Source organism: Pleurodeles waltl, chromosome 1_1 (genome assembly GCF_031143425.1).
Source record: "Pleurodeles waltl isolate 20211129_DDA chromosome 1_1, aPleWal1.hap1.20221129, whole genome shotgun sequence".
NCBI classification, from domain to species: Eukaryota; Metazoa; Chordata; class Amphibia; order Caudata; family Salamandridae; genus Pleurodeles; species Pleurodeles waltl.
In genome coordinates, this window is record NC_090436.1 from 240234865 (window position 1) to 240256534 (window position 21670).

The following is a 21670-nucleotide window of genomic DNA, read 5'->3' on the forward strand; positions in this document are numbered from 1 at the left end:
AGTTCGAAGCTTGGCTGCCTCATTTACATTTTAAGTGCTTTATGACTTATTCTAGCATCCCCATAATATACCATCTGTGGTTTACAGCTTCTAACATTTTAAGGCCTAAACATTTCACTACAGTTCACACAGAACAGCACCTGTACCTTATTTGGATAGAAAAAATAAATAAAAATGGATTGAAACCTAACCATTCACCCAAGTAGATTTCCCCTGCTAACTGCATATTAGAAAACAATTGTGGAACAACATGAATGTAAAGACCTTTTTTTTTTTGTTTTCTACTTCTACTGATTGCGTGATAGGGGACTGAGGAGGTACTGGGGGGGGGGGGGGAAGCTCTACATCTTTTATCATAAGTCATCATTACTAGGCTTCAGCTTGCTTACACTGATACCAGTTTTAAAGCTGCTGAGGAATGTGTTGCTTTTATTTTCCATGAATGACCTTTCAAGTTTGTAGCAGGTGATTTTTCCTTTTCAGAAAACAAGCAAAATAATTTTGACATAAAACAAAAAAAAAATCTTTAAGACAGTCTCCTAAACTGTAGATAAAACAATTTAACAACTAAGCACTTCTACAGAATAGAGATCACATTATCAAATCAGACTACATAGATAATCAAAATGTTACTGCTGACAATCCTAGGTGTGATACTATACTTTAAAAAAAAAAAAAAAAAATTTAAAATCCTGTTATAAGGCTGGAAACAAAATGCGGATAGTCTGTAACAATATAAACATCCGATCAATAGTTTTGTGAAGCCCAATTACAGATTGAGTCCAAATATCTAAAAGCTTCCGAACCTTGTGGATTTAATTTAACCGTACCCTTAATTTTAAAATTGTACTGCACTTTTGTTGGTTTGCAAGGGGTTGTAATTATGGAAGTGTTAAGTGATTTTGTCCTATGACTTTCAAGTGAGTAGTCAAATCATTTGCCATTAAACAATTTGTCACTTTATCTAGAAACCTCATTCTCCAGGACCATATGGTCTCTTGTTTTCTTGAGTGCTAGACAACTGAGTAAATTATAGTCTTTAATATAAGGTTGAGTTGTCAGAGAAGATTTTTTTTTTTTTAAGCTCTTTTCTGCCTAGCCTCACTTATGATGATTTCATCTTTGCAAAAACATGCCACATTAGGGTGTTGAGAGGTAATCAATTTTGTTCCAGTATAGCAAGGTTTGAGGGTGTAGATAAGCTGTTACAGTCTGTAACAAAGGACCACTGTAGTCTTCTTTGAATTTCTTTAAAGCTATTGATTTTATGGTGTCTATATGCATTCCCCCATGCTAAAGTTTTATTGAAAACCATCCCCATAGACCACATATTCCTGTGCTTTCTTCCAAAGGCTATTATTTTAGTTGTATCTATCTTAATTGTCAGTTTGTCTGACAATTCCAGAAGTCATCTCATTTCCTCTCAAACCCGATTGGGGTGAAGTCCATTATTACCATGTCATCTGCCTAAAGGAGACTTTGTATATGCGCCACTCCCATCTTGGGTGAAAAGGCTGTGGAGTTTGCTAATAATTGGAGAAGATCAACCAAATAAAGTGCGAGAAGGGTAGCTGCTAAGACTTGGCCTTGGCATAGCCCGTTCTCTATTTTTATTTTCCTAGACAGGCTGCATTTTACATTAAGTTCTATTCTTGTCCAATTCTTCCTAATTTTGCTCTCTCAGTATTTCAGAGAGTCTGCCCATGATTTCTAGGAGTTATAATTTTGCCCACAAGATTTCCCAATTAATCCAGTTCTATGCAGTTTTAAAGTCTACAAAACATCAAAACCATGATCCTCCGTTTTCATTATATTTTTTGTAGCAATTGCCTAGAAACGAACAGTGGTGTATGGTTGACTGCCTTTTTATTTTATTTTATTTTTTATTTTTTTATTTATTTTTTTATAACCCTCACCCATTCTGTAAGTATTAGATTCGTCTGTGAAATCCAGTTTGTGTGTTCTTGAAGTATTATGGCATAACCTTGAGGCCCTCCATCAATTAAGCTGACCAAGTGGTATTTTTTTTTTTTTACATAGTGTGATCGTCCTTTTTATGTATGGGTTTATTAATTCCAGCTTATTGGGATACTCTATTGGAGGTGAACATGTGAAAGGCACAATAGTGTTTTGGCCACATGTATTTATAATTGACCCTGATGGATTTATTCTGGAAACGGTTGTTTATTCTCAATACAATGAACCAAGAGATAATGTCATCTGCTTTAAGCCCTCACTTGGAAGCGTATCTCCTTGGCTGAAAGGTACTTTGAACAAATGTTCGAACCAGGCTTCTTCAATTACTATAAATTTGGATATACAATGTTTCCCACTACTGAACCAAACAGGATTCCGGAACTTATACATGTATTTAGTTGCAATCACTATAAGCATTTCCTCCCAGTTGGTATTATAAAGTTGGATTTTGTTCTGTAGTATTCAAGACTTGTATTCTTTCTATACTTCTCTATACGTTCTCACCTGATGTTCAATTAATCTTTCTTAGCTGTGTTTTTCAGATCTTGACTTCTAGAATCAAACCAAATATATATATATATATATTTTTTTTCTTCTTTTTTTTTTGACATAGGCATTGCTGCACCATTCTTTTGGTATTTGACTTTCAAACCAAAGTATTCAAGTCCATGCGACCTTGAAGCAGTTTTAAGAGTAGTAATTGCCTGTTTATCTGTATAGTCAAGCGATTAGGAAATTCTATTTCTAATGGACAGTATCCCTTTGTGCCATTTTCAACCTCAGGGTCTCTTATTGGGTAATAGTTGCTTTCAGTTTAAAAAAAAAAAAAAAAAAAGCTTGAATATCCGGCCTGCAGGCGTATCGGATTGAAACTTAGGCATACTTCACTCCAGTTCTCTAGCCATTTTAACATGTCCACTGCTAACTTAGTTCCCTTTCATTCAGGAAACACTGCACATGGGATATTGCAGTTCACTAACGTTTCCTGGGTGTGCTTTAGCAGACCCAGAGGTTGCTCTTACTTTGGGTCAATCTATTGGCATTAAAGAAACTAACTGACAAACACCAGGCGTGAATGGTGTCCTGATGGACATCTTCTAAGCGAACACTGCTTCATGGGCTCCTTAAATTAATGTTTTATGTGCTGCAGTTAATGTCCCAATTTTTGGAAAAAGACAGTCATAGTTCCAATTTTTACATATATATATATATATATATATCCAAAATTAAGTTGCGCTGTTACCACCCTATCTCTCAAATTCTGGGTAGAATTCTTTCAAAATTAGTAGCATGAGCAGCAGAAAATAATTTTTAATGTGAAGCCCAATTTAGGTTGGTCTAGAATCTGTACAGTGGAGCAATGTCTAATTTTGTGTCCCTTGGCAGAGAAATATATCAAAGCCAGGAGAGGTGTCCTCCGCATGGCGTTTACGGACTTCTCCTGTGTATTTGACATTGTATTAATTGACCATGTAAATCGCTTCAAATTGTGGACCTTGATGGCAAAGCCCCTTGCCTCACTACTTAAACTTACACGCAGGCAATGTAATCCTCCGATTTAATTCTAATTTTGGTATATGGTAGGGCTGCATTTTGGCTTCGTTTTTTTTTGTTCCTTTTTATATATCAATGGACTGGAGATCCAGCTTTCCTGTAAAGGAAGGGATTGCCTCCTATTGATAAAACGTCCGATTTCCATCTCTTCTCTGTGCTTTTGATGCAGTTCTTATTTCTAGCACTACAAAAGGGCTGTAAATATTGTTGGATGCCATTGCTTTTATGTAGGATTCGGATTTAAGGTAATGTAAAAATACTAAACCCAAATCTAATACAATAGATGGTACTCCTGCAGTGAAGGTTAAATAATTTGAATTATCTAGAGATTACTTTAGAACGGAGCAAACCTGTGGTCATTTATTCAATTTAAGAACACAGCAGCTGCATTGAGTAATAGACTTGCTCTTTCGCTTTGCTTTATGGGATGGAAGATTGGGGCTATAGTAATGCAGATACCCTTCAAAGGGAGGAAAATACTCTTCTATTCAAGCAGTTATCTATACTGCAGAGCACTACAACATATATTGCTCAATACGAGATAGGACTACATTATTTAGCGTGTACCTTAAGGAGTTCGCCTCTGGGTCAAAATTTGGCATGTGCCCAAGGCAGGTTTATTTCAGATTAATACTCGGTGTGTTTAGCTCTAGACAGCATGTACAAGATTCCCTCGCTTCCCAATGTAAAAAAGACTTCTCTTTTGATAGGGCCCCCCCAGAGATTTGAATGAATCCTGACACTCTGTATAATGGCGCTAAAGTGTGTGAGAAGCTTTTGTTTGTGTTTTTTTTTTTTTTTTTTTTTTTTAATTGGTGCTTTATGATTCAAATTGCCAAGGCAGATATAATACAGACGGTTGTAGACTATTCTACATCAATTACTACAGCAAGAATTGAACCGTATTGCCACTATATTCATGATATACTGTATAGATTTTACCTTACCAGTTTTTGAGCACGGACATTGCATTCTTCCTTTTTTTTTTTTTTGTGGCCTTTCCAGAGCTGGGATCTTGGTTCCTCAAATTTTTTAAAATGTGCACGTGATAACCGTTTGGCCCAGAGTGTGATGCACTTTATGTTGCACTTCATAAAAATCCATGCATGTTCACTTCCTTGCACTGATTCTTCGAGCGACTAATAGGATGTCTACGAAGAGTTTGCTGTACTTAAAGCATTTAGGCTCCCAGGAAGTCCTCATGCAGTAGTTCTTGGGTACTCTGAACATTTTCCCTGTGGCCACAAATTTTTCTGTGATGTGAATGAGGGCCACATTGATATCAGCAGGGTGGCAGTTGGGAGCTGTGTGGGGTAGACTATAAGGTGGGGTGCAAGGGAACCAAAGCTTACACCTAGTGTCTGAATTGCACAATGTGAAACTAGAAACTTGGGACTAAACCCGGCTTCTCTACATAACCAAATTTTGTGGTCCTAGGCAATTGTTTTATTTTACCTTACCTCCTTTTTCTTCATTATTATCACATATAAGAGGACCTCCAAATAAATAACTTCATGATACCTTCTACATTTCATTTAATAAACTATAATGTTCTTGTATGATGAACACCCAGGACCCCCAAAGAGTGCACACAACAGCTGGCTTGCCTCTTAATTCACTATTGGCACTGCTGTCAGGATGGGGCTTGGTGAATGAATGTTTCTGCATTCATTCTTTAAAACATTTATTTCCCCAAAATACTTAATGCACTGATATAATCTGATGTACCACAGTGAAACGGTTTTCCATTTTAATGTAATACACTTTTTTTGAATTTGGACCAAGTGTGTTGTGTGTGGTTGTGTGTGGGTTTTTTTTTTTTTTTTTTTTTTGTGGTAACTTTTAAACTGTTGCTGTATATATCCGCGCAACCAGAAGAGTCCAGCAGACGTAACAGTATATTGCTTGAAAAAATGTGCCTTAGCTTGGAATTTTTTTTATAGAAGAAATGTCCTCTTTGTGGTGTGTGGGGTGTTTTTTTTTTTTTTTTTTTTTTTTTTTTTTTTTTTAAATACCTCCATTTCAATATTTTATTTTTATTTTATCTGTTACATACTGTAGGAAAACCTTGAAGGATCTACACAAATGACCCCTTGCTGAATTTAGAATTTTGTCTACTTTTCATAAATGTTTAGCTGTCTGGGATCCAGCATTGGTTTCACACCCAATTCTGTCACTAACTGGAAGGAGGCTGAAAGCACCAAAAATATTTTTTTTAAAAAAGGGGTATATCCCAGTAAAATGCCAAAATGGTGTTTAAAAATGTGATTTACTGATTCAAGTCTGTGTGTTCCTGAAAGCTGTGAAGATGGTGATTTTAGCACAGCAAACCCTTTGAAGCCATTTCCAGGGGGAAAAAAACACAAGCTTAATTCTGCAGCCCTTTTATTTTTTTAACAAAATCTTAGCTGTATTTTGGCTAATTTCTTGGTCTCCTCCACTAACAAACTCTGGGTACCTCTAGCATCTCTAGGATGTTGGGGAGGGGGAAGGACGCAAATTTGGCATGGGTAGCATATCTGGACAAAGTTATGAGCGGGCCTAAGCGCAAGCTGCCCCAAATAGCCAAAAAAAATGGCTCCGCACAGGAGAGGAAATGGCCTGGCAGCGAAGGGGTTAATATGACTGACTCAAATCCTGTGCAGTGTTTTCTGCTTTCATAGTAATGCATCAAGCATAGAAAATGCAGTTCGGCCACAGTTTGCATTAAAAAACTGACTGCAGTGTTTTTTTTTTCTTCTACTGAGCTTAAATGTATGCTGAATGTAACTGACTGTACGAATTCAAGGTCCCTTGTCTGCTTTAGGAGCACTGTGTATTGTTTTCACTCATGGTATAAATAGCACATTATTTTTCCTATACAAAGTCGGTGTTCATCAAGCTTCATCTTAATTTATGGATTGTTGTTGGTGTGTTAGTTTTTTTTTTTTTTTCTTTTTTCTTTTGGTTTTATTATTGGTTCATGTTATATATCTTTGTTCGTGTAGACCTATGATGCGGCGTATCGCCATGTTGAGTGACTTATATATGTATTAATTTTTTTCCTTCCCCCTCTCGCTTCCCAGGTTAAACCTTTAAAATGTGCTGTTTCTGGTATGTGTGCCAGACTATCTTTGCCTTTTTAGCAAATAGGTCTCTGGTATCTTACTCTACATTTAGACATTTGCCCTCACTATCAAAGGCAGTCTCAACATTAGACAGGCTGCTGATTCATGTTGACTGCTTGCTGATTTATATTTCAACTTTCCTCGAATTACAGGAGTATATTTAGGCTGCATCTATGCTAAACTATATTTGTACTCTGGCTAATTATTTGCAGTTGAACTTTACCTTATGTATTCACTCAAAACGTGGGTTTTGTTTTGTCCTTTGTTGATGGTGCAAATGTGAATCTGACCATTTTGCCTTCTGTAATGACTTTAAAAAAAAAAGTGTGTGTGTGTATATATGTGTGTGTGTATATATGTATGTGTGTGTGTGTGTATATGTGTGTATATATATATATATATATATATATATATCTATATCATTTTCGGCTAATCAAGTAGCACAGGCCAGGCAATCTAATTTAAGGCCCCCAGAAGGCAAGTTCATTACACCTCTGGCCTTTCCAGCCTGTAGAGAAAAAAATACACAGGTCAAAAGTCCACCTTTTAAAACATTTCTCCCAAAACACCTAAATGTAAAGGTGGCAAACGACCGGCATCCCTGGCTGGGGCTCCAAAAAATTGTTTATATGGAATAAGTAAAAATCTTTATGTTGAAGGATCTTCATAGTCCCCAGTCAGCTTGCATTGGTCCTCTCTTCACACCAGTTGTACATTAAGCAAAAAAGAAAAAAAAAAACTATGCATAGACCAAAATGATTGGTTTGCTTATTTTGTCCAGGACTAGTGCACCACAGCTTCATGACTGTGACAGAGGCACAAGCTAAAAGAAGCAAGTCCTCTACACAACAAACCTGTTACCAGAAAAACACTTTGCCAGCTTTTCTGTGTTTTATCAGCAAGTTATGACTTAGTATTAGATTTAAGTTGTGAAAGAAGCTTTTTTTTTTTTTTTTTTTTTTTCTCCTTTCCCCCTGAGGGAACAGAACTAGAGAAACAGTATCAAATATATGGCACCCCCTGCAGTATAGTGTTGAAGACTGCTAGTAAGGTCCTAAGTCACCTGTCCATTAGAAGGGAGTGAGACAATATTCTTTTAAGGTTGCAGTTTGATTAGACTTAAGGAACTCCATGGTGGATCTGATGTAGCCAGTTCTCATCATGCAGCCATATTATGTAGGAGTGCCTGCGTAAGATGTAGGTGGTTCTGCTACCTTGTCTAGAACAAGGTGAAGATATTTTTTTACTATGTCCAGAACTGAACACAAGGTTTAACTTCTGAAAGCAAGTTCTGTATGGTTAACTTCTTGCATACCTATCGGGTGTTGACCCAGAGACTTGAGAGATTCTTCCACAGGTGAGCAGCTTAGTTTCAGACAGAAAAGCATCAGCTCCAGTATTATCACTCACTCTAGCAAGGCTGGTCAAATGGATCATGATCGAGGTGTGCATTAGTCGTTCTTTTGGCATGCATGCTGTTAGAGGGGCTATATCCACCAAGTGCTGCGTATTTGCTGCTCGATTGGCAGATATTCCATGCGCCACAGATTGGTCATTTGGTTCCAGGTTTAGGATGGTTTACTTTAAACCAGTGAGTAATTATTTTTCCATTGTAGTACTCAAGTTTAAACTTGTATAATTATCACCTGCGGTCCTGTTGTAGAACGTAAAACATTGGGGCATGGCTTGGAGCATCAAGATGGCAATCAGAGTAAGTGCTCTGGACCCCTCCATCTACTACCATCCACGTGAACTTGGGATGCTCTGCCTCCTTCAGACTACTGAGTAATGTCCCCAGTCCTGCCCGCTACCATTGGCTGCTGCCGCGTTTTTTATTTTTTATTTACTTATTTATTTTTTAATATCCACCACACGTCCAACATCCTGTTTACCGTAAACATTGCGATGGCATAGAGGAATCGCTGCTGCACTGCCGGCTTTTAGTCACTGTTGCGGCCCACACACTGCTTGGTGTGATACTGTGGGCGGCAGCTTCCCAATGTGCCCAGGGATCTGCTCTTTGGACTCACCCACGCTGCTCCGATCCTCCTGCAGATGCACCCTGGGGCCTGCATGCAACACTCCAATGACGAACCCAGACTCCCAACTTACCAGGAGGGCCTCTCTGGGGCTGATGAGTCGTCGCCATCTGGACTTTCTCAGATCCCAACCACTGAGCTGTGGGCAGCCTGGCCATAGCTCGCACAGAGATGAGCGCACACAACAGAGGTGAGGGAGACACTGTTTCCTCATGCATGGCCCTTGAATTGGACCCAAGAGGCTCTGAGGCCTGGTCTATCCACGCATGCAGAGGCACTAAGGTCATGGCTCCTGCTTTGGGAAATGGCACCTTTCCCTAAGGCCCTTCAATACCTGCCTACCTTCCAGCTCAGCCTGTGCGCAGTGGCCTGTGGGCAGGAGCCCCTGTGTCTAACACCTATGTAAGGCCCTGAGGGACCCCCTCTCAATCAGGAGGCCAGATTTCAGTGTCCAGACATCTACTCTAGGCTGGTTACCCACATGTGAGTGGCACTTGTGACCCGTTCCTGCGTGGCACATAACTGGAGCCCAGAATACCTGTGGCCACGTGGGCTTGGCTGTGCGGGTACACTGACTGCTGGCATCTGCTGAAGTGCCTATACTGATCCTTAAACACCACATGCATGGCCCGACTCCAGGGTGCAGGCCTGCAAATGTCAAGGCAACCCCTCACCCACTGAACAAGTGAGAACCCCTTAACCACTGAGCCAAAGACCTATAGTGACAAGACACCTCATTTGCCTCCAGGTGCCTGGCCCACCATGCAGAATGACTTTGGTACCTCACTTGACCTTGAGACGTGAGGAGTGAGGACGTTTTCATCCCTCCTGGGCGACAAGTGACATCCCTGACGTAGTGGAGCTGAACAGAGGGTCTGCCTATCGGGGGGGGGGCCCATGAACTTCCTCTTCAGTGGACCCCCTTCTATCATTGCAGTCTTCTGTAGACCTTCACTGCATGATACCGATGCCAGAATAGAACTAACATACCTGCCTACCAGCCCTGGCCTTGTGGAACAACCACTTGGAGAGAGGAACTCCTAGTACTGTTTGACTCATCACTGACCTCCAGAAATAAAATAGCGCATGGACTCTTGACGTCCTTGCTCATAGTCGAAGGCCCCATTAGGACTTGATGCTTGCTTCTAGAGTCTGGCTGCTTGTGCTCCCGTGTCACAGCGGTAAGCATGACGACTTGCCCCCCAAAAAATATTGGCAAAGACAAACCCACTGGACCAGTGACCCACCTCAAACTCTGATGGATCAGTACACTACAAATCAGTCAGGAGGTGCCATCACTGACATGCTTCGTCGACCGAGGGTAGCCTAGACACGATTCTTCATGATATTCACACACCCAGACATCCATGGAAACCAAAATAGGAGAGGCACACATTGACATGATCCTCATGCAAAAGGACCTATGTAACGCCACAGCTAGAATCACTGAGACTGAATCGCGGCTATCAAACGTGGAAGATGACATTACTACCTTGAAGTTTCAGGTCTTATGGCTCGAGTCACACACAGCTGAGCTCAGTCGCCGCTCGAGGTGCAATAATCTATGCTTCTTAGGTATAACTGAAAGAGTGGAGCCTCCGCAGGCGGCAGCATTCCTGGAAATGTGGATTAGATCTTGGTTGCCCGTGAATCGTCTATCCCCATGGTTCGCCATCGAAAGGACTCATCAGGCCTTGATGGCCAAATGACCTCTGGGAGCCCCCACACAGGCCAATGATTGCTCGCATTCTCAGTTTCAAGGACCGATGCAATTTTACAAGGGGTCTGCCCTCCCCCAGATCTATCCTAATAGAAAATAAAGTGCTTATCTTTCCAGACTACACCAGAGGTGCAACCACAGCATTGTTACTACACAGCAGTTAAGCAAAAACTGAGTGCACAACCTTCCCTACAGGCTGCTGTTTCTGGCCTTGCTCTGAGTGGTCTTTACCAACAAAGCTCCATTCTTTGACACCCCAGAGGCGGCCTGGACATGGCTTACTGAGGAACGACTGTTCCGCATATCAAATGCCTTCCCCACCTTCTGCCCAAGGCCCACTGCAACAGCCAGACAGTACTCCCAAATAGAAGAGCACTTGCTCGTGGAGGGGATGCAGTGCAAAGCGGGCAACTTCACCATCTCGAAGATCTCACTATGCTGATTCTACCTGCCTCCCTGCCACCCATTGTGACAGACTCCTCTCTGGAACATGGCAACCCCTGTGTGCTGTCCTCCACATCTTTGGCCCTCCAGGTGGAGGACACCGACCTCTTGCAAAGTCCCATGATCTGACCGGATGAACTCCCTACTCATTGACCTTGTCCAGGTGATGTACTCGCCCACTTGTTATGCTACCCTACATCCCTCAAATTGGAGGGGTCCACAGCCCCACTCCTGAGTCCAAGTTGTGTTATATTCTTGTTTATAGTTTTTGTTGTCACTTCTAGGTGTGAAGTATTGGTGGGGCGGGATTGATTGTGAAGAGGGATGGGGCAATTGTTATGTTGCTGTTTTTCTCTTGTGTTTTTATGTACATTTCCGGTTTTCATAGCAGTGCTCCGATCCAGCACCACCCACATCCATTGTTTGGTACATTGACACTCTTTACATGCATTACGAGGACAACATGGCTTGCGTCCCTCACAATCTTGGCTACGCCTTCTTCCACCTGCCAATATGACCTCCACATTCCCTGAACCAGAACCTATGCAAGTGCTCTCCTGGAACGTCAACGGTCTACTGGACTGGGTGAAGCACACAGCGGTCCTGAAATAGGCACATTGACTTCTCCCTGCAGCCCTGTTACAGGCATCTATTAGGGAATCACTGTTCTTTTCTAGCGCACCAGGGGTTTTCTGTTCCGGGTTTACGCATGGCTCTCGGAGTGGTGATCCTTCGGCTCTCCTCCCCACTACTAGTGCCTCACGAAATCGGAGACCTTTAGGGGCCACTTCCTCACAGGAACAATAGGAAGACACTGTTAATTTTGTCTCTACTTATGTGCCCCTGGTTGCCCTGGACACCCTCCTCAGAGATTGCTCTGAAATGTTAGTAAGCCTTCCTGAAGGGGCTGATTGGGGGTGATTTCAATGCAGTTATGGCTTCAAACTTGGACGCCATGGATGTTCTGCCCACACGTATTCGGATGGGTGATAGACGCCTCTCAAACTGGACCTGTGCTATTGGTCTCTGACGTATGGAGGACATGGAACTCTTGACAGCACCAGTACACTTGCACTTCTGCGGCGCACTGCACCCATTCCTGCATAAACCTCATATTTATGCCCACCCCAGATTGTCGAGCAGTCATACATCTAGATCCTCCCCAACAGTATATCTGATCGCACTCCCCTTCCCCTTGGCTGCTCCACAAGCGATCCTTGTCCTACATGGTGACTCAATGCCTGTTTTTGCAGGACAAGACCTACCAATAGGCACTGGACAGACACTTAAATCCTGTTTCCAACTGAACAACATACTGTGTGCTGCTAGCAAAGACACCATTGGAGAGTATGCCAAGGGCTATCTAAGAGAAGTGGGAGCCCAGTCTCTACACCTTTCCCAGCTGGTGCCCCAAGCCCCTCATCTAGAGGAGCAATTAACCACCAAGTTAATGTCTCCCGGTAACTCAGGCTTGTAACCCAGTCTAATTTCTTATGCCTTGTAATGTGATCGGATTCTGGTTGTGATAAAAGCAAGAGAGCGATTGCATTATATTCCTTCCTGTGTCCTTAATAGACCTGAAACGTCTTTATTCACACTAGCAAGAAAATGTTATATAGTCAGTGGTCAGGGTTGATATTCATCTGCTTCCCATTCCAAAGCTTGCATTTTGTTGCTTCCAAGCATTTCTTAAATACTGCTTTTTATCATGATTTTAAGTGGCTGCATTGAGGATTGTTTGCTTGTACTGTGCATAAGAGGCAGTAACTATTTTTTGGGAATTGAACCACTTCCCCAAATGGTCTCCTTCTGTCAACTTCTAGTAGGAAAACAAGCAGCTCAGAGCAAATGTTGAAAGTAGTGTTTCCTTTATTGAAAGGAAGACATGAGTACTGTTGGCCCTCTAGACTGCTGACCTATTCACTTTCAGTATGTATACTCTAAATTCTGTGTAATTCCCTAGTCTAAACTAATCTCAAACGTGTACTGAAGATGGCAGAAGTCGTACAAGTTTGACACCACTGTAGTAGGAGATGAAAGGATGTGAATGTATTCCATATTTTAGGACAAAAGTCTAGGTAGTAAATTGTAGGTCTTCATTTGTGTGTGGGCAGGGCTTAACTTTAATTTCACATTTTGGATGTGTGTGTGTGGCTTTTTTTTTTTTTTTATTTATTTTTTTTTCATACATTGTTACATAATTTGTGTTTCCTTTACAGTTGGTAAACATGAGTTGACTGGACACAAAGTTGCAGTGAAAATATTAAATCGCTCGAAGATTCGAAGCCTGGATGTGGTTGGAAAAATCAGACGAGAAATTCAGAACTTGAAACTTTTTAGACATCCACACATAATCAAACTGTGAGTCCTTTTCTTCAAGTGATGTGGGTACTCTATATTGTTCAAGGGCTTTCACATTTTTTTTTCAACCAGTAGTTTCACTTTTGTATTGTCTTAATGTCTGCATGTTTATTTGCTCTGTGTGCATGTGTTTCTTAATTGGGTCTACAAGCATGTGCGCTATGTGTAGGTTACTTCAATGATTCTGTAAGATAATCTGAATACAATATAATACAGTGCAGCAGGCATGGTTACAGTAGTGACTGTCCACAGTACTGCACATACACAGCATTAGTGTACCATAATGATGAGACTAATCATTTCATCACACAGTAACCTGCAAATAAATCGGAAGAAACCCACAATGACCACAATCCAGCTTATTGCTGTACTTTTCCACTGCTCGTTAATGAATTGACTTTTCAGCAGATCATTTCTTATACCATTTTCGAACTCCTCTGGGGTATGTTTCTAATTATCTTCTGCTGCTTGTTTTTAAATTGTTTTTTAAATATTTTTTTGTCTCCCAGGTATCAGGTAATCAGCACACCAACTGATATTTTCATGGTGATGGAATATGTATCAGGGGGAGAACTGTTTGACTACATTTGTAAAAATGGAAAGGTAAGATAATAGCTCACCCAGCCCACTCAAAGATTATACTTCTGAAAGGTTGTAATATTTTAAAAAATGTTTGAGGATTAACTATTCATCAGTCTTATTCTCACTCCCATCTACATCTGGAATTAACTTAAAAGAATGTCACCACATGCTTTGTTTTGCTACTGCTGGGATCTGCTGGTATTTTGTGTCGCAGAGCATCCATGGCTCCTCCAAAAATTGAATCTTTGTCCTCAGACCGTTTAATGCTGCACAGGAAGCACTTTCCTGGCTCCTGTACAGATTGAACTCTGGGGATCGATCCCACCATGTAGAAAAGAACCTCTAAGATTGAGAGCATAGAATTGGCTTGGACACAGTGGACACTGGCATACATGTTTGACTTTATCCTGCCACTTTATTTCTTATTGATTGTTGGGGGGGGAGGGGGGGGTGGATGTCACACAGTTAATTTCACTTGGCTGTTGTAATGTGTATATGCTGTTATGGGGTCTTCAGGTCACAACAGATGTCATTAGTTCGTCCTTGGCTCTCTGGGCCAAGTTGCCAGTAGTGCTTCCGTAATGTGTCCTTGATGTACATGCTTACCTGGGTTGTTTTATTTATTTATTTTATTTGGGGCGGGGCGGGGGGGGGGGGGGAATGGTCAACATTTCTTTGAAGCATAGTTTAGTAAAATTTGTTAAATCTTGCTAGTATGTTCATAATGGAAAGTCGGTGCAAGCGGTTTCCAGATGAGTAATGGAAACATAAAAATAAACCAGCATGGGTAAAGCCAATAGGTCTGATATGGGTGGCCAGTCTTTTGGTTTTGTTAATACATATCTTATTTTGACATGGCTTTTACAAAACATTGTTGTTGGAGCTGCTGGGCCCTCACAATTGTAACAAACATTGTCCCCAAAAAAAAAATTTAGCTAAAAAACCACACACTGCCACAGTAGCTTCCTGGCACTGAACAAAACTACTTTGTGTGCCAATATGCTCCTTGTGAAAGAGCAGATTGCTATCACTCACAGTGAAGGCAGCCAACAGTTGGATGGATAGAAAGACTTTTAATGAAAACCAAAAAGTCTTGGTTAATACCAGACCTAATTAGGGGGTCAATTCTTAGTCACAAGTGTACCTAGAGTAGGTCTCTGCCTGCATTAGTGCAGATTTACATATTTCATGAATTCACAAGAACTTTCACAATGAAACTAGGAAATTCTAGTCTTAGAAAATATTTGAATTGTATTTTAGCACGAGCAAATACGCACATGTAGATTTGCTCATGCGAAAATCTGAGAGTTGACAATTTCACTTACCCTTAAATCACTTCTTTTTTTTTTTTGCCCCAACCCTGGAAGAAGCTTTACTTCTGCCCTTGTCAGAAGTAAATTTCCAACCGTTCTCCGTATGAGAAGATTAGCGAAGACCTGGTGAAAGCCCACAACACATGCAAGTTAGTAGGTTTGCACAGACTTAAAAGGTAATTCCAGCCCTGGCACTATTGCTTACCTCTACCTCCAGCCCCAGTAGGTAAATCTGCAGAAAGATGGCAAAATAAGGAAATTGTTAATATTAAAGTCCTACTATAGCATTAGCCTGGCATGATCACAGGCTATTAGAGCTCTGATATTATGAGATTGATGGCACCAAAAGGGCAAGTAGCAATTTTTTAAAAATTTGTCGCAGCACCAAACGGACAAGTAGCATTTTATTATTATTATTTTGAGGTAGGTGTGTGTGTAAAATATATATTAATATATCAAATAGATTTGTGAAGCAACTTGTCACATGGACAAGTCAATATTTTAATTTCCACACCCTTGTACCGAAATGGCAAAATAATGAAGTAATAGTATTGCAAAATATGCTGCATAATTTGCCTTTTTCTTGCTGCATAATTTACTCAACGCTGCCGCATAATTTGGACTGCTCCTGCAGCTTGAGTCCAGTGGCCCTGCTCTTAGTTAATTAACAGCATTGTCATCGGGGCAGGGGAAGAATGTTTCTCTAATCATGGTTCAGAACTAGCTTTTTAAGTGACAAAATCATGAAGTGTTAGCATACTACTGTCATTTCAAATCGGCACATTTTATATTGAAATAGCCACTAACGTTCAAAGTGACATGCCGTTTTACTGATACAACTATGTAGTGTACAAACAGTAATGTTTGGAAATTGAGTTTCTACAAATAATTGTCATTTGAACATCACCAAGTGAAGTGTTCTATTTTGTGTTGCTCAGATTTAACTCTTTCCACCACACTTCTGAATTACAAGTGCATTTGGAATTCCTGATATATTTTGAAATATTTGTACTATTAATTTGAACCTATTTAAATGTTTTTTTGAAGTAAAAAAACGACATCCTACAGCTCTGTTTCCAAAGGATTGTGAGGCCACTCACTCCTGGGCCCCCCCCCCCCTCCCCCGTACTACATTTAGAAGATTTTGTAAACACCAATTTTCAGGATCAGATAAGCAGCACTTGGTAAAAAGGCACTGACATTTGACCTTCCCATCCTTGAACAGACAACAAATGCATCAAGATAATACACCAGTGGGACCGGTTTCGGGGTATCGCCTCCTCATCAGCCAGGCTACCTTGAATCCAGGGGGGCAGTGAGCAAGGGACCCACGTCTGGGCATACCATGGCAATTTATGGTGAACGTAGCAACACAAGATAATGGACGGAGTGCTGAAACATTTCAAAGAGTTTCCTCCAGTGACCGATCTGAGTTAAATCCATTATTCTTTTGCTCACCATACAGCTCCAGTTTGGCAGTTCGACTGCCCTTCATGGTCTGTTATGCTGCAGCTGTCCCCCCTGTCTGTCCAGAATGGTCAGTTTGCTGCCCTTGCCTCTTTTCCTGCTGGTCTCTGTTGTCCATGTGCCTGGCCCTGTCCCCACCCTATTGCTTCCCATGGTCCGTTGTGTTGCACTCCCATCCCGCTTGCCCTGTGTGGTGTATTGTGCTGAAACCCCTGGTGCTTCTCCTGTAAGATCAGCTTGGTGACCCTGCTCATCTCTTTCCTGCCCTCTGTTACCAGAGTCCATGCCACTCATTCATTTCTCCTGCCCACTGTGATCCAATGTACCATATATGCCAAAATTTTTAACTTTACAAGAGAGAGTTGGAAAAAGAAACCTGGGAAATTGATTTTTCCCAATTGACTTGCAACGCCTGACTCATTTCCTTTAGAAATTATAAAACGGAGTGTCTTATTCCCATAGAAATTATGGTTAGTGCTCTTTAAAACCTAAAATGAGAACATATTTTCAGAGTTCTCAAATGGTAACAAAGCACGTTTAAATTAGTTGATTCTTCTTCTTCTTCTTCTTCTTCTTCTTCTTCTTCTTCTTCTTCTTCTTCAGATTCTTCTTCTTCAGATTCTTCTTCTTCAGATTCTTCTTCTTCAGATTCTTCTTCTTCTTCTTCTTCTTCTTCTTCTTCTTCTTCAGATTCTTCTTCTTCTTCTTCAGATTCTTCTTCTTCTTCTTCAGATTCTTCTTCTTCTTCTTCAGATTCTTCTTCTTCAGATTCTTCTTCTTCTTCTTCAGATTCTTCTTCTTCTTCTTCAGATTCTTCTTCTTCTTCTTCAGATTCTTCTTCTTCTTCTTCAGATTCTTCTTCTTCTTCTTCAGATTCTTCTTCTTCTTCTTCAGATTCTTCTTCTTCTTCTTCAGATTCTTCTTCTTCTTCTTCTTCAGATTCTTCTTCTTCTTCTTCTTCAGATTCTTCTTCTTCTTCTTCAGATTCTTCTTCTTCTTCTTCAGATTCTTCTTCTTCTTCAGATGATTCTTCTTCTTCAGATGATTCTTCTTCTTCAGATGATTCTTCTTCTTCAGATTCTTCAGCTTCTTCAGATTCTGGTCAAATCACTTAAGGCCTCAATAAGAGTTCAGTGGATGGGGAAAACCCATCCAACAGGAAGGTTGCTGCCATGCTGGCTACTTTCTTGCTGGGCAGAAACCAAGGTTTTCGCCCGTCATCCCAGCGGGAAAGTGGCGGTAGCAATGCTCAATGCAGACGGTGAGCATTGCGAAGGTGCTGGGCAGGGGGACCAATGTACTGCCCATGCCAAGTGCATTGGCAAAGCAGGGGTCCCCCCTGTGGCCCCCTGCACCTGTTCTCCGCCGTGAAAAGGCTGGCGGTGAACCAGGTTGTAATGCACCGACCTGGCTGATTCCTACCTCCACCACTGTCAGCCCGTCGGGCTCACCAATCCCAGCGGGTACGTTTGACTGCGAGCACAGTTCTGTTTCTTTTTGGATCTCGCTCATGGCGTAGAGCTTTATATCTGATCACTTAAGTAAAACAGTTTTAGCTTTCAGTTTCAATTTGTGCCAATAAAAGTCCAGTTAGGACTTTATAACGTTAATAGCTCTAAGTTGAGCAAATACGAGACCCATTGCATTGCAAATGCTTGTTTCTCATGTGGCCGTCTTGGGATACTCATTTGTTATGAAGCTCCCTAATTTCCTTATTTACTTCAGTATCCTCTGTTGCAAATGCTTTCAGTTTACCACTGCGATTCCATCAAGCTGGCACTCATATGTGACTCATTTTTTTTACATAAATTCAGAATGTTAGCACTGTAGTTGCTCAATAGAACACTTTAAGCTGCTGATCACCAGGGAGTTAACTGTCAGTCTACTGTGGGTGTTGGAAGTGCCTGTTGTTTTCCACATGTCTGAATGTTTTAATGGAAGAAAAAGATAATTGAGAACTCTCTTAAAGCATGTTCTAATTTTATGGCATGAGACAGAGGTAACATTATTCAATCTCCTTTTATTACCCGCTCACAGCAGCAACAATAGAAAGAACTTAGAACATTGTTAACATTCCAGTAAACTATAAAGTTCAGCAACCAGTAGCCTTTTTCCTTCTTTTGTTGCTGCTGCTCACAAGATAAGTACCACTCTTTCCTTATCTTTTCTTAGTGCTATTTTTTAATGTGCATTTATCTGTTTGATTTGATGTATTTGTGTTTACTATTCGTGCTCCCTGAAGGTTCTTTATATTCGTGCCACTTAGTTTTCTCTTTCCCTGGTTTCCTTACAACCTTCCACTATAACAATTTATTTTCCCTTGTTTAGTCTCATGAATGGATTACAGCTCTTTATACATAGTGGGTTTGGGTAATTTCTCAGGTTTGTGCCATTTTTAATACTACTTTAGTACGTTCTTTTTACAAATAATGCGCCGGCAACCCAATGTGTCTGCCTTGTGAGATGCTTCTGCAATATCCTGTGTGCCTTCCCTCTACTTCTGGCTGCCTAGTGAGGTAGTCTCATCGGCTCTGCCACACACCTTCGTCCGACTGCCTTTGGAGGAAGAGACGTTGGCATCCTGCTGTGCGCGACATAAGTCACTTCATTGGGAAGCCACATGCCTCCACTTAACGCTTCACATTTACATCAGCCGTTTCAACTAGACGGCATGATCAAGCGACACACCCTGCTTACTGGTTCCTCCCTGGCACAGAGGGTTAAAACAGTCGATCAAGCCACAAACTCTGCTTAGCGGTTGTATCCCTTCATCTCTGCTTGCAAGGATCACTCCTTAGAGGAAAGTACCTCTTGGTCTTGCTTTAGATACCCTTTCCCTTTAGAGGAAAGTACCTTTCACTGAAATTACTTCATTTTCAAACATCCCTATAATGCTTATTTTTAATAATTGACTCTGCCATTTATGTTGACTAGTTTTTGTCTGGAGGCGTTTTGTTAACTATTAATAATGCACTTGATCTATTAAGAATGGCTGAGAGCTAGTTAGAACAGATTAGAGGACAAGCCGGAAGGTATGGTTAACAAGGCTGTAGGTCATCTGATGGGGTCGCTAAATGATGGCATCAGTATGAAGTTTGCAGCTTTATCTAAAAAGGATATGATTACTAATCCTGACTATCAGCCAGAATGTTCAGCCTGGGTAGCCAGCCCTCAATGGAAAAGAATTTCAAGCACCAAATATAACTTTAAAAATAAAAAAGCAAAATTGACAGGTACGGGTTTGACGCATGATGTTGGTCACATGCTTCTGGCACTGTGGATGGGCAGGATGGAGGCCCGAACTTTCCCGTACCTATTGACACTTATGGAGATTCTGAACACAAAATTAATCTGTTTGATTTTTGTTCCGAACTGTATGGTTTGGAGACCGAGAAAATGGGAATGTCCTAGGAGAGATCAAACGCCTCTACTAGACCCTCTGTCATGAGATGTTCGATCCTCTTTTGATTAAACATCCTCTTTCCTCCATAATGAGCTCTGTCAAAAGATGTGGCTGACTACATCTCCTTCTGGTTACGAAGAGAGATTCCTAAAGAAATAAGATCACGCTTAAGATTGGAGTGCCCACTTCCTTCCCTCCTAAAATTGCTATGACCCCTGATTTGAACACCAAAGTGGTAGCCTTTAACAAAACCGGCAAAGACCCCAGAAAAGGTATTGATGGCGGTCTACAATCCTGCCAAGATCGACTCTTGGAAATCATTGGTCCCCTGGCAAAAATATTTGAGATCACTGAGAATGCCTATTTGAATGATATCCCAGTGGATGCTAAGGAATTATGCTATTGGGTGCAGTGAATCCTCTGCCTCCTGGGCAATGCTAATACTGCCTTCTCTAATAAAAGAAGGAAAAGCATTCTTCTTAAAACTGATCCAAAATTGATTTTATTGGCTAACAAGAAAGGAGGTCTCTGCTCTCAAGGACACCTCTTTGGAGAAGATTCCATTAAAAACATGGCAAATTATGTTGGTGTTATTAACTTCTATTCAAACACACAGAAAGACATTAAAAAGATTTCCAAGACAGAGGTTTTTGTTGGGGCTGGGGAAAAAGCAGGCTCTGTTCCCCAGCCGTGGACAATCCAACTCTAGACCCTATTTGGGATGTGCAAGATTCAACCAAACTTCTTCTGGGTCCTTCCAGGGTTTCTGTCCCCAAAGACAAATTTTGCAGCAGACCCTTTAGAGGGAATAGAAGACCAAGAGGATTTTTATCAGGTAGGAGTTTCACAAGACCTTTCAGATACCCCCCTATAAAGGTGGGAGGCAGATTAGCCTAGTCTTGTGGGAATTTAAGACTAATAACACGGGACCCCTGGGTTTTAGAAACTGTCTGGGGAACCAAATTGGAGTATATAAATACCCCGGTTCAGGCAAACATTCCTTGAGAAATTACAGGACTTGTTGGGCAAAGGGGCCATCCATTAAACCGCTTATGGGGAATCTAGGTATCATCAGCAATATCTTATTTGTCAAAAAGAAAAAGGCACGCAGCCAGTAATAAACCTAAAAGATTTTGAATGATTGTTTAGTATATCACTACTTCAAAATGGAGGCATTTACCTGTTTAAAAAGACGTCTTAAAGGGGACTGGTTAACAAGAGTAGAGCTAATATGCTTATCTAACTATACCCATTTGGCCGCCTCACCATAAGTACCTGCAGTTCAGATGCAGGGGAAAACTGTGGCAGTTAAGCCGTCTTCCATTATGCCTTTCTTAAGCACCTTGGTGCTTTACAAAGGTTCTTCGCCTAGTAGCAGCCTGGCTACAGTCGAGGGGAGTGAGACTGATAATTTACCTAGACATTCTGATTATGACCCAACAAGAGAATGTTGTCTTAAGTCATGCACAATTGACTGAAGACTTACGGGAATTGTCCTTGACGTTGAGACACCCTGTTTCTGGACTTTGGCAGACAGGATTCAAACAGAGTTGAGCTTATCACGAGGAAAACGAAAGGAGTTGGCGACAAAAGTGATACTCCTAAAAGTTTTGGCAGGAATTCGAAGTCTCTTGGCCTTCACTGTATTCCCAGGTCCTTTTGTACTAATGGGCCCTTCAGAGACGGAAGACCAGATCCTGAAG

General features: G+C 41.1%; 1 protein-coding gene across 3 annotated transcripts in view; it reads left to right on the forward strand.

Annotated features, from left to right (window-relative positions):
* PRKAA1 (protein kinase AMP-activated catalytic subunit alpha 1) overlaps positions 1-21670 on the forward strand; it is a 113610-nt gene that overhangs the window by 21307 nt on the left and 70633 nt on the right. For all 3 annotated transcript variants that reach the window (XM_069221397.1, XM_069221404.1, XM_069221411.1), the window contains exons 2-3: positions 13061-13202; positions 13712-13805. In XM_069221397.1, coding sequence (XP_069077498.1) covers positions 13061-13202; positions 13712-13805 — 236 coding nt within the window. The remainder of the gene's footprint in view (positions 1-13060; positions 13203-13711; positions 13806-21670) is intronic.